The sequence below is a fragment of the Dendropsophus ebraccatus genome, chromosome 7, assembly GCF_027789765.1.
Source record: "Dendropsophus ebraccatus isolate aDenEbr1 chromosome 7, aDenEbr1.pat, whole genome shotgun sequence".
NCBI lineage: Eukaryota > Metazoa > Chordata > Amphibia > Anura > Hylidae > Dendropsophus > Dendropsophus ebraccatus.
Window position 1 is genome coordinate 105319769 of NC_091460.1, and position 13826 is coordinate 105333594.

General features: G+C 40.0%; 1 protein-coding gene across 16 annotated transcripts in view; it reads left to right on the plus strand.

Moving 5' to 3' along the window:
- The window catches only part of SEC31A (SEC31 homolog A, COPII coat complex component), a 51762-nt gene extending 37936 nt beyond the window's left edge, over positions 1-13826 (plus strand). For 4 of the 16 annotated variants that reach the window (XM_069978067.1, XM_069978074.1, XM_069978066.1 and 1 more), the window contains 10 exons: positions 51-206; positions 1771-1866; positions 2837-2969; positions 4155-4481; positions 5302-5340; positions 10221-10276; positions 10431-10646; positions 11002-11121; positions 12427-12498; positions 13265-13826. In XM_069978067.1, coding sequence (XP_069834168.1) covers positions 51-206; positions 1771-1866; positions 2837-2969; positions 4155-4481; positions 5302-5340; positions 10221-10276; positions 10431-10646; positions 11002-11121; positions 12427-12498; positions 13265-13444 — 1395 coding nt within the window. In that variant the 3' untranslated portion in view covers positions 13445-13826. Of the gene's footprint in view, positions 1-50; positions 207-1770; positions 1867-2836; positions 2970-4154; positions 4482-5301; positions 5341-10220; positions 10277-10430; positions 10647-10768; positions 10820-11001; positions 11122-12426; positions 12499-13264 lie in introns of those variants that run through there. The other 12 variants (XM_069978068.1, XM_069978082.1, XM_069978084.1 and 9 more) reach the window with 10 other exon arrangements.

Consider the following 13826-nt stretch of genomic DNA (forward strand, 5'->3'; position numbering starts at 1 on the left):
AGTATTGTAATCTGGTAAGTATAATATTTCTGCTTTCTTCTCTTCTCTAGCTAAACATAGTGCAGTTGCGGGAGAGATTGTGCCGAGCACAAGGAGAGAGCAGCGTGCCTTCCACAAACACTATGCCAACCCGCACAGCACCAGCGGTTCCACAGCGCATACCAACGCATGTGAATCCAACATCGGACAACCATTACTACCCACAGGTAACAACAATGTTATTGATTCCTAGTGGTAGATGAACATAAAGGGGATCTGTGTTTCTTTATGTAAAGCCTTTTTCCACATTCTGGAAGCACAGACAGATTTATGAAAAGTACCACGTGTCTCCCCGACCTAACGGCTATCTAACAGTGTCAGCGGTTTGGAATCTAAATTACAGCTCACTTTAAATATGTCATCTTTATGCCGGTAAATGGAAGCTTTTTGTTTTACGTCCAGGGGCTAAAAATTACTCGTCACACAGCAAAATAGCAGAAATCTCTGCCATGTGGTAATAGTCTGCTCTAGTGTAGAAAAAATACAGTCAGGCCTACAGGAACTTTCGTCTATCAGATTTAGGCTGCGTTCACACTACGTATATTTCAGTCAGTATTGCAACCAAAACCAGGAGTGGATTAAAAACACAGAAAGGATCTGTTCACACAATGGTGAAATGGTGGATGGCCGCCATATAACAGTAAATAACTGCCATTATTTCAATATAACAGCCGTTGTTCTAAAATAACAGCAAATATTTGCCATTATATGGCGGCCATCCACTCAATTACAACATTGTGTGAACAGAACCTTTCTGTGTTTTTAATCGACTCCTGGTTTTATTTGCAATACTGACTGAAATACACTGACTGAAATATACGTAGTGTGAACGCAGCCTAAGCATAGACTGCATATAGTTCTATGTACAATAAAAACAATGGCGGAGGAGGTTACTAATCTAAATATATGCCTGAATTCAGGCTCAGTGCTGTCAATGCATGTCAGTATGAAGTAATATAGCATCAGCCTACACTGATAACAATGCTCTGAGTTGTGTTTGGATACCATCAGTTCATTATTTATTACATCTGGGATTTTTTATTTTATTTTTTTGGCATTAAAGGGTGGGTAGGAAAAACTGTTTTCATATAAACTAGTGTCCGAAAGTTACAAATTTGTAATTTACTACCAGTACTTAGCAGCTGCTGTATGTCCTGCAGGAGGTGGTGTATTTTTTCCAGTCTGACCCAGTGCTCTCTGGTGCCACCTCTGTCCATGACAGGAACTGTCCAGAGCAGCAGCAAATCCCCATAGAAAACCTCTCCTGCACTGCACAGTACCTGACATGGACAGAGGTGGCAGCAGAGAGCACTGTGTCAGACTGGTAAGAATACACCACTTAAAAGTAATTTACAGATTTATATAACTTTCTGACACCATTTGATTTGAAAAAAGTTTATTTTCCCCTTTAATAAATTTTAGTAAATGGTGAAGGTATTCAAGTCTGTTGTGTTTTCTGTTACAATGCTTTAATTTCTGTAATATAAAGCAGCAGAAAGTTTTTCCTTTGGTTGCCTCTTTCCCTTTCACACACCTATCTCTCCCCGCTGCCTTAATGCGTGTGCTACCTGTTATGGCAGGCCTCTGTCCACACATACAGACAGAATAGGTTTGGTGGCATTTATCTTAATGTACAACCAAACAGAAATTGTCCACCACTTTGACCAAGGCGCAATTTTAGTTTTCATCTCTTAGTTTTTCCAGTGATTTTTATTTCTTTGTTTACTTCAGGCTAGAATTGCCCCTACTGTCACTTCCTGGAGTAACAAAAACCCTACTGCCCTTACCAGCCCTGCACCTGCTGCCTCCTCTTCCTTTGACACACAGGTATAACATTACAGCACATGGAAGGTTTGCCTATGATTTTCCTTTGCAGTTTCACTGGCATGCTCTGATCTTATACAGCACATCACATATTATATACAGCACATGATTTATGAATATTTTACGTCTCCCTCAAATTTAACAGGTAATTTTCTAATATAATGTGCTACTGTCTTTTAAATAAAAAACAACTTTTGACATGTCGTAAGTTTTAACCAACTCTCACTTTATCTAGATATAACTGGCAGCATGCTTTACTACCCATTTTACAGTGTCATTAAGGGGGTACTCCACTGATTTTTTTTTTTTTTTAAATAATCAACTGGTGTGAGAAAGTTATACAGATTTGTAAATTACTTCTATTTAAAATTCTCAAGTTTTCCAGTACTTATCAGCTGCTGTAAGTCCTGTAGGAAGTGGTGTATTCTTTCCAGTCTAATGATCACTGCTGCCGCCTCTGTCCATGTCAGGAAAACCTCTCCTGCCTTGGACAGTCCCAGCAGAGAGCACTGCATCAGACTGGAAAGAATACACCACTTCCTACAAGACATACAGCAGCTAATAAGTACTGGAGGACTTGAGATTTTTAAATAGAAATCAATTACCAATCTATATAACTGTCTGACACCAGTTGATTTAAAAACATTTTTACTGGAGTACCCCTTTAACCACAATGCAGGAGATGGGCTACATAATAAGTATAGGAAACCTGGTTTCTGCAATTGTGCTGGGTAGTGATGCATGCTGCTGTGCACTTCTCCTGACTGTATCCCCAACCAAGCTAAACTTTTGACATGTCTGTGTCACTTTTTTTTAAATGACAGTAACACTAGGTTTGGCATGCTATTATTGTAATGAAATGTAGACTTCTTACTAATGTATACATATTTGGCCGAAAAATAACTCCAAAATAAAGATACTGCAATGAAACAATTTACATGCTACTATAACTATTGTTTTTTAACTTTTACAGAGAGAAAATGCTCCTCCACCTGGCTTCAACATCCCTGGTAATATGTATCCATCTCCTCCTGTAGCTACAGCTCCACCACCGGATTCTAATGCCAACCCGTACAACATGGGGGCTCGGCAAACCTACCCCCAACGTATGTATCTTTACGCAGTGAAACGTTTATGCATCTACATATTCTTTCCTCTTAACACCATGTGAACTATGTTTCCTACATATGACCTCAGCTAGAAATTTGTGAATTTGTCTTTCTTACAGAAATTATTTTTTTCTGTTTTCAATTGAATATAAAGAGCATGTTCACACTGCTTGTTTTCTGAATGGAATGAATTCTGCTAGACATCTCTTGTGTCAAGCCCTGCCTAGTTGACCCTCGGAACCAATAAAATGAAGCAAGAGTAAAGGGGGGGGGAGGTGCAGTATCACTTTAAGGCTACGTGCACACGGAGCAAAAGTGGCGGAATTCTCCATCACTGAATGTCGCCAGCCTCCCTGTCATAATGACAGTCTATGGGATGCCTGCTTGCCTCCTCTCACCGCGCTGAAGAATGAACATGTTCATTCAGCGTGGAGAGAGGAGGAACGCGAGCCTGCCATAGACTGTCATTATGACAGGGAGGCTGGCGTCATTCTCCGCCACGGACTTTCGCACTTATGCACCGTGTGCACGTAGCCTAAGTTATATCCTTTTCTGTAGTCCAGAGCTACATTGACAGTTGTGTTTGCCTTTTTTGGAAACGGTAGACAAGATTGCCATCACAAGATACTCAACCTTATACAGAAAGTGGGACATTTATACAGACCGGCGTACGAGTATGTCATTCTCAAAGCCCCGCCCCCTTTTCCCAGCTGGATTTTCTAAAAGGTGCACGCCTCTTAGTAAACCTGGCTGACCCTGCGCCCGGCACAGGCTCTGAGCAACAAATCTACACCTGCTTCCAGCGGCTGTAGATTTACACCTGCGAGCAGGAGGAAATAATGATAAATCAGGCGGCCTCCTGTCTGCCTTGTCACGTCCCTCCTGCCCACCCATCAGGCGAGCAGGGGATACAGCTGGTGTATGCCAGGGAGAAGGGGTGAATCTGCACTTTCTCCCTGGCTTAAGCCAAGGGAACAATGATAGTAAATATCCCCCTTAGTGTTCTAAATTGCATGAAGTCTTTTACATTGGAAATTGTAAAATGTTATTCGAGGCTGGGGGATTGGTGTAACTATTCATTTGACGTTATCAGTGTTTATATATGCATGATGCTATTTTCTCAATATTTACAAACTAATTTTCATACTAATTTGTGATTTTGTTTTTTTTTCCTTGGTATAGCCTATCCACCTGCTCCACAGTATTACGGTTCTGAGGGACAAGCGGTCTATCCACCTCAACCGTCAGCCTCAGTTCCCGCTGCCTCACCATACCCTAGCTCTTATGTCCCATCTTCCCACTCTGCTCCTCAACCTCTCTATCCTGTGCAGCCTCAACACTCTCCAGTGTCGTCATCATCTTCACTTCCTTCTCTCCCTCCTCCTGGACATTCCTTCCAGCATGCCAGGCCAGGAGTGCCAGCTGCCTCTGCTCCTTATGCAATACCTCCACCTGGATCTACAGGTACTCTGCCTGCTGCCAGTGAGCTGCCTGCATCCCAGAGAACAGGTCTGAGCATGAAATGGGGTGGTGGGAGCATGGGGAGTCATTAACTTTTTTTTTTTATTTTTTTTTTATATAACTGAAGGAGTAAATGCATGTGCCTTTTGTTTTGCTTACAGGTTTATGCGGTTTTATGTTCCTGTTTTCATTTTTATTAACAATAATAGTATTATAACTTTGTCTTCGCCCATACACACATACAATATATGTATTGTCTGTTGTTGCTGTTTTTTTCAGTCCTGCATAGCTAGACCCCCATTCTTCAGCCTCAGTAGGTGTTTCAAAGATGTTAGAAAAACATGGCTGCTTTCTTTCAGTAACAGCACCACTCTTGTGCTCAGTATGGGTGTGGGATTCGAAATTCAGTTACGTGAATGGAGCTAAATTGTAATACCACACACAACCTGGAGACAGGGGTGGTGCTGTTGTGCAAGAAAGTAGCTGTGATTTTTCTTATCCTGGATAACCCCTTTAAGAGCTTTATAAATAAATAGTCCAGGAAGATAATATTTTACAGTTTAACCTAAGGTGGACAGAAAGCTTTATCATTAATGGTATCATCATAGCTAAGTGGTGTCAGGTTTTTTTTTTATTATATATATCTTATCTGCTTTGAATGAAAGCACAGTTATCTAGAGGGTATATTGTGCATTGCATTGTCCCTCTTGTACCTCAGAAGTGCAGAATGTACCATGAATTGCAGCACAGAATCCGTGTGAAAACATACCCTAAGGGTTTGACATGTAGTTTTGATAAAAATGTATGACTTTACTATGTAGAATTCAACTTTCTTACATAATAAGTGATCTTTGCATCTTATCTGCAGAATTTTCCACTGTTCAAGATATGACAACATACCAGCAAGGTGAACAGCGTGCTGCAATACCAGCGCAATAAAAAAATCAAATAGAAGATGTAGAAATTTCCTAAAATTTTCCTACATTCCTAGTGCTCGATCCTTTTACTAATTTAACATACAGAATGGTTAATAATATATAAAAAAAAAGTGATCAATTTAAAAAAAAAAAATGACAATGGACACTTAATGTTAATAATTTAAACACTTTAAAGGCTATGGGGGAATTTATCAGTGTTTTTTTTTGCAATTACTTATTTGCATAAAAATTGGCACCTTTTCCTGTGCAAAAATTTCTGTTGAAAGCACTGATAAATTTCTTCCCGTGTACCAACCATTTTTTTCCCCAGTGCATCTAAAAAAAAAAAAAAGAAAAAAAGAAAACTTGTGCCTACAAATCCAACAAAACTTCCTTTTTTCCATCTGAACCCTTTTACTGCCTGTGTTATGAACAATGGAAACACATATATTCAAATAGAGGCTGTATACAAATGTAAAGAGAATCTGTAGTCCCCAAACCCACCCTCCCCACTGACCATTGGGTACCGTTCATTTGCTGACAGTAAATTCCTCCCGGTCATGTGACTCAAAATCGGCCTGGTGCCGTGGTTGGGGTGAAAAACGTTCTTTAATTTATGATGATATGTCTGTGCCCTAGGCCTGCAAAGCCTCTCCTCCTTCCTCCCACCCCCCTCATCTTTATTTCCGTCCCCTGGATGTATTTGTTCTATTTATTCTCAATAATAATACTGTGCAGGTGATCAGAAGCGGTGCAGGTGCACTGATGCAGCCAAGCTTTTTGTCCTAGACTGTTATGTCTAGTGCACCTGGGCTATCTTAACAACGTTCATCATCTGTTAATTGTGAGAGGTACAAGCTCTTCTTTGCAATAACCTCTTCCAAATATATGAAAGATCTCGAACACTGGTGAAGATGGTGCAGGCGCATAGTAGCCTAGAACAAGAATGTTGGCTGTGTTGGTGCGCCTGCTCCCAATGGTTTTGGCGCATGCACAGTATTATAACTAGAGCCGAAGAAAAAAAATACAGCCAGGGGGTGGAACTAAAGACAAGGGAGGTGGAAGGAAAAAGGAGGAGAGGAGCTGCAGGCACAAATATCCTAGACCAGTGATTTTTAACCAGTGTGCCGTGGCACACTAGTGTGCCGCGACACATGGTCAGGTGTGCCGCGGGGAAAGTTCCCCAAACTATGGTGCCCCTGTAAAACAGGAGAAAACAATGGGGGAGAGAAGCCTGGGTATGGAGGAGAAACAGGGGAGAGAAGCAGGGGGGAGAGAAACATGGGGATAGGGGAGAGAAACAGCGGAGAGAAGCAGGGGGGAGAGAAGTTTGATGGAGAGAAGCAGGGGGGGAGAGAAGTATGGTGGAGAGAAGCAGGGGGGAGAAGTATGGTGGAGAGAAGCACAGGGGAGAAGCACAGGGGGGAGAAGAAAACAGGCCCAGGTTTCACACTGAGTATAAAGACATTTAGAATCTATATTATTAACTATATGTATAATATGTACTGTTTTAGTGTCATTTTGTGCCATTTTGGTTGGTGGCATGCCTCGGGATTTTTTTAAGTATAAAAAGTGTGCCGCGGCTCAAAAAAGGTTGAAAATCACTGCCCTAGACCAAGCCCCATTGACACCGCTGCTCATGAATTTGATTTTGACCAGGAAGAATTTACTGTCCCAATGGTCTGGGAAGGGAAGGGGGGCGGGTTTTGGTAAGTACAGATTCACTTTTAAAAGTAGCTGTCATTTCTTGCTGGCGGCAGGATACACTGTTGAAATCCTGCCATCGGCACACCTGTTTGGGCATGCAATGAGGATGGAATACATCCGGCAGCGTCATTCACTGTTCACACACACAATGCAGTCAGTGGTGCTGCCTGAGGAATTCTTTCTTCAGCGTGCACCAGTGCAGACGTGGTGGCGACAGGCTTTTACCAGCATATCCTGCCGTCAGCAAGAAATTATATTCGCACTTTAAACGGTCACTGCTGTGTTTGCTTTAGAAGTAGAAGTGTTCCTTGCCGTCATGTAATTTATACATAGCATTCACAGAAGAGGAGATTCTGCTCCCTTCTAGATCAGTGAAAGTTTAGTGACCATTTTATTTAAGACCATTTACAATTTTTTTTTTTTTGTATTGGAGAAATAAACAGTTGTAAAGATGCACATACATAGCCTTTAATTGTTAAATTTCTTAATACAATAACAAGCTAAAGTATAGACAATCAATCGTAAACGGAAAGCATGGACAAAGCTATATCTTTTTTTCCTTTCTATTTCTTGTGTAGATTCATCCTGTTTCTATTTAGCCCAAAGAATATGAAGGCGTCTAGATTGGTGCTGCAAATGCAAAGCATAATTCTTTTGCTATTTATGAGACATCTATTGGACATGATTACAGAGACATCATTGAGAGATACAGAAATCTCTAGGTCTCTAGATCGGCCTGGTCTCTTTCTCTTGAGATTGTCATGGTTCACAGATCCTACCAATGACAAGTTTAAGATGTTATGACAGCATATTTAAGAGGCTTTAAGTGATATTGTCATCACTTTTTGCCATGCGCATTTCTCAGCTCAATTCAAAAGCTTACATGCAGCACATTTCATATTCAGGCCGTTGTGCCTTCGTCTTTTCGTCTACATGGGTATCATAGTTACATGCACATTTTTGCATCTATTTTGGAGATGCTAGTTCTGGCCTGACCTCAGGTCATCAGAAAGTGCGGTCAGGCCAGGGCATGTACTACCCTTGGGGGAAACCAGCTTATAATACTGACTAAATCCTGCGTAAAAGAGGCCTTAGGCAGGTTTTACACAAGTCCTATAAAGTTGTAAATTCTGTCCTGACAACTGGTCTAATGACTGAAATGAACAGCGTTGTGTAGAGGTTGGGCTTGTTGTTGCAGCTATAGCTGGAGTTATTCTAAGCCACTTGCCATGTAAGACATGTCAAAGGTTTTGATTGGGGTCACAGGGCTGGGTAAGTACACTGTTGTGCCATGGGCTTGCTGCTCAGTCTGTCTGATCGCAGGAGACAGGCTCCAGTTTAAAGTCACTGTCGTTAACATTTTTTGCAGAAATCAATAGTACAGGCAATTTTAAGAAACTTACAGCAAAGAATTAATTTACAGTTACATCATGGGCTATCTCCTCTGACAGTCAGCACTGTTTTCTGAATATGGCTTTCATGCAGCTCCTGCTGTGTAATCCTTTGTTCTCTGCGCTCTGCTGGCAACTAATCTCCCTCCTCCCCCCTCCCCTCTCCATAGGACAGACAGGGTCCGACTGATGTAAGAGTCGAGATTTTCTGATAATGAGCAGTGGATGAGAGAGAGGAGGGAGGGGGGATCTGGGGAAAGTCATTTTGAATGCAGATAATGGCATATTTGCCTAATATACCAAATTACAAAGTTTCTTAAAATTTCCTGTACTATTGATTTCTGCAAAAAAAAAAAAATATATATATATATATAATATATATATATATATATATATATATATATATATATATATATATATATATATATATGAAACAACAAAAAAAATATAAAATATATATATATATATATATATATATATATATATATATATATATATATATATATATATGAAACAACAGTGACTCTAAGTCTGTGAAGCTCCTACTTTTGTAGTCAGTCAGATTGAGCACCTAGCTGGGAGTGATGTTTGCTGCCACACGCTATATGTAAAGAGCGGTCTTGACTAGAGATGAGCGAACCTCAAGCATGTTCGGGTTTGTCCTAACCTGAATGCTCGATATTTGATTACAGAGCATTCAGTTGGATGAAGCCAAAGTGAGTCCTGGAGAACATGGGTACGGCCATAACCCAGACATGCTGGATCGCTCATCTCTAAACCACTCATATCAATTCCCAGCTGATCAAAACTTTTGACTTGTCTGCGTGACATCTTTTTTTTAAAAAATTTAATGACAGTGATACTCTGTTTCTATTTAAATAGATAATAAAACATTGTATAATTAAATGGGACATAATAGCAGTCCTCCAGTGTAGAGAACAGAGAGTTCTGAAATGCGTCCCTCTTACATATAAGTTTATGGGGGAAATTATTTGTACAGAACTGCTAATAACGGAGGACAAGCATACGCTACACTTCTTGTCTCCATAATACATGACTCACACCTCAGAAATTACCACCAGGAAATTGTTCCATGAATATCCTACATGTCTGCTTTTTAGTTAAAGGGGTACTCCGGTAAAATGTTCTTACTTTGAAAACAACTGGTATTAAAAAGTTATATAGATTTGTAATTTAATTCTATTTAAAAATCTCCAGTCTTCCAGTACATATCAGCTACCGTATGTCCTGCAGAAAGTGGTATATTCTTTCCAGTCTGACACAGTGCTCTCTGCTGCCACCTCTGTCCATGACAGGAACTGTCCAGAGCAGTAGCAAATCCTTATAGAAAACCTCTCCTGCTCTGGACATCTCCTGACATGGACAGAGGTGGCAGCAGAGAGCACTGTGTCAGACTGAGAAGAATACACCACTTCGAGCAGAACATACATAAATAGAGTTAAATAAACAAATCTGTTTGATTTAAAAGGAAAAAAGATTTAGCCAGAGTACCCTTTAAGAAACATATACTCAGTACACATATATTATTTTGCCCCACTTTGTCGTCTTCTCAAGCCCCAGGACCAGCACTAGGATGAAACATTTGAAGATTATATACCTTGTCTCTTCTAACTCTAGATACTCTGGGCATTTGTGCATTGTTCTTTCTGGAAAACAAATTCTAACCATAATCTTATAATAATCAGTGGCAAAACCTTGTTTGCTAGGCAGAATCTTTTTATTGGCATAAGCTGAGCCTCTTTCTCTTTCAGGGCCACAGAATGGATGGAATGACCCCCCTGCTCTCAGTAGAACTTCAAAGAAAAAGGTTTGTGACTATTATAATAATAATGATATTTATTTGTATAGCGCCAGCAGATTCCACAGCGCCTATATAGTATACTATCCATATAGGAGATCACTCATGAATACATAAAATGGAGGTTGCAATTGCTAATTTGATTTCCTTGTGTTTTGTGTAGGTTCTTGAAAACCGCCTCCCTCCTCCACCAATCACAGCTCCGATAATGGCAGACCCACTGTCCCAACCGCAGCAAGCTCCATTGCCTGTAGCGCCTGCAGCAACAGTACCATTTCAGCCATCTCACATGCCAATCCCCCAAGCAGGAGTACACCTTGACTCCTCAAAGCCTAGTACAGAGGGTGCTCCAGGTGCACCCATTGGCAACACCATTCAGGTTATTTTAATACCTCACTTTTCCTACAGCCATTGGAGAAATAGAGCTACAAAACACTTTTTTTTTTTTCTATCTAGTAAAAAAAAATTATTTTAACTTTGACATTTCTTCCAATGTCTTAGTTTGATGGAACATGCGCTGTATTGACCTTAACACAGCTAGACTAGATGCAGGTATTGTACAATGCCGTGAGTCCTATGGATGAGTCCTCCAACAAAGAGATATAATTTAGTGGAATTATCAGAATATTATTGGAAGTAAACCTTGATCATTTTGTTAGCCATTTCAGCTTTGTTAAAAAATTTTTTTTATAGATTTTTATCTGTGTATTTTAATGTTTGGCTGTATTTTTCAGGCTATGCACAGCTTACCTGCTGAGAAGATCACCAAGAACCCGATCCCTGAGGAGCATCTAATCCTGAAAACGACTTTTGAAGCCCTCATCCAAAGATGTTTATCATCAGCCATCGATCCTGTAAGTTTTATGGGTATTAATTTCAGAGTTTATTTACCCATTAATTCCATTACATCTTGCATAATACAAAAGGCTAAGGGTCCTATTACACGGAGTGATTTTTAATGATTAACGACTAACTATAAACAGTTGCAAACTAGTTTATCGTTAACCTGAAATTGGTCACCATATTACACAGAACGATAATCGTTAGTTACTACGTTACTGCGATCTTTACTATGATCGTTTATTCCTTCTTATCCCAGCAAAACAATGAACAATGTGCAATTATGCTAAACAATTAGTGAACAAATGCAGAACTTGAGCGAACAAATGGGGAATTACAGCGAACGATTAACGATAATTTTAGGTTCAGATCTACATCAACGATCAACAGCGTACGAACGATTTTTCAATAGTTGCCTGCAATTACACAGAACGGTTATCGATTAAATTTGAATGATATAACAATTTTTTGCACGATAATCGCCCCGTGTAATAGGGCCCCACTGTTCACACTGCCATACAGCACCTCTGTCAGCAGTTCCATTAATTTGGCAGTAAATAAAAACAACAAACATTGCTTGGCATCAAAATGATAGAAACCTTGAAACACCATTAGACTTCCCTGGTGGTCTAAAGCAGTGAAAGGGTTAATGCAGCGAAGAGGTGAAAGTATACTGATTTGAAAGGGCCACTTTAACACACACTCCATATAGTGCATTATACCCACACATACACAGCTTTGCAGCATGCCTAACACACACCCAGCTTTGCTATATCAAAATACACACGCACACACACGCACACACGCACACACACACACACGCACACACACACACACACACACACACACACATCTGCTACATAAACATACCCACAGACACACAGTGTTTCAATACAAATACACAGACACCTCTGCTACATCACCATAAAGAGCTCTGCTAAATACAGACACACACATGCTGCTGCATCACCATACACAAACAACTCAGATCTGCAATTGGACAGCACAGAAGTAAGGGGAAGGCCTCCGGCTGCCAGGTTAACTGATTGGAAACCCTACAGTCACAGTACAGTGCAATAGTAATAGCATGTGTACAGTTACAGCATTGTGTGGTAAAGCCGTGACTGTGCCATAACTGTATAGCATGAGGGGTTACACAGATTTTTTTTTTAATGATTATTATTTTTCCCATTTTGTAAGTGTTTGCTATTTTACTTGTATATTTTTGTTATAGAAACACCCTATAATGTTTTTTTGTAATCCGAAGATCAATCTATGAGAATAATGTAAGCATTTTATCTCTCCTTTTTTCCCCCCAGCAAACCAAAAGGAAATTGGATGATGCAAATAAGAGGCTGGAGTCCTTGTATGACAAGCTCAGAGAGCAAACGGTAAATTAGCTTAAGATTGCAGTTTTAGCCTGAGATTTCATACAGAGCCATAAGATAGCACTTTTAGCTTTCAGTTGGTCCCTCTTGTTTCATGTAGGGGAATTTAAAGGGTTTTTCTTCCCCACAAACCTGCTGATAGTTTCTCTTTAACACGTTCAGTTTGTAATGTCAAAGGTTAAAACTGCTGTAAATGTCGACACTAGAGATGAGCGAACCTTGAGCATGCTCGAGTCCATCCGAACCCGAACTTTCGGCATTTGGTTAGCGGTGGCTGCTGAAGTTGGATAAAGCCCTAAGGCTATGTGGAAAACATGGACATAGTCATTGGCTGTATCCATGTTTTCCAGACAACCTTAGAGCTTTATCCAAGTTCAGCAGCCACCGCTAACCAAATGCCGAAAGTTCGGGTTCGGATGGACCCGAACCCGGTTCGCTCATCTCTAGTCGACACCTTTATACCGGTAGGCTATGTTCACATGATTGTATTTTGATTCTAATAATGAGCTGCATTGAAGTCAATGGGAAGACGGTCATCTGTGCACACTGTATAAAATAATGGCCGTAATTCATGACGACAAATGGTGAACATCTGTTTACACATTGTCATTTCGTATTTAGCTTTTTACTGTGTGTGAACATGGCCCAATAGTACCGTTCTTATATTAAGCATTTTACTGCTATAACACCAATTTTCATCTGCTATATAGCTGTGGTTCATGTCTGATTCGGTTGTAACCTTTTTTTTGTGTGTGCTTTTATCTTCTAGCTGTCTCCATCAATTATTGCAGGTTTACACAACATCGCCAGAAGTATTGAGTCTCGAAACTATATGGAAGGTCTGAACATCCATACTCACATAGTGAGCACCAGTAACTTCAGTGAAACATCTGCCTTCATGCCAGTACTCAAAGTAGTGCTTACCCAGGCCAATAAACTTGGAGTGTGAACTCTTTACTCAGAGACTTCCTTCACCATTTCTTGAATAGGAAACCTCCGCTTCTGCACCTTGTATTAGACAGTGGACCAAGGACTCGCATGTTTTTAAAACTTCCAGAACGCAAACACTTGTGACTCCTGAATTTATTTTCATTGTCATGATTATTTTTTTTTTATCTAGGGAGTTTTTAAAAAAAAAAATTTTTCTTTAAACCTTTATTGTATTTTGTGGATTATTCACTGCGCATGTCAGTTGGGTTTCCAGAATCATGCTATCAAATATTTGACCACGGATAAATATATATATATTTTTTAATGGTTCACATTTCGGAAAGATTTGGTTGCCAAATTGTGTCATCTAAAATAAATAAAATATGTGATCCAAATAAAAA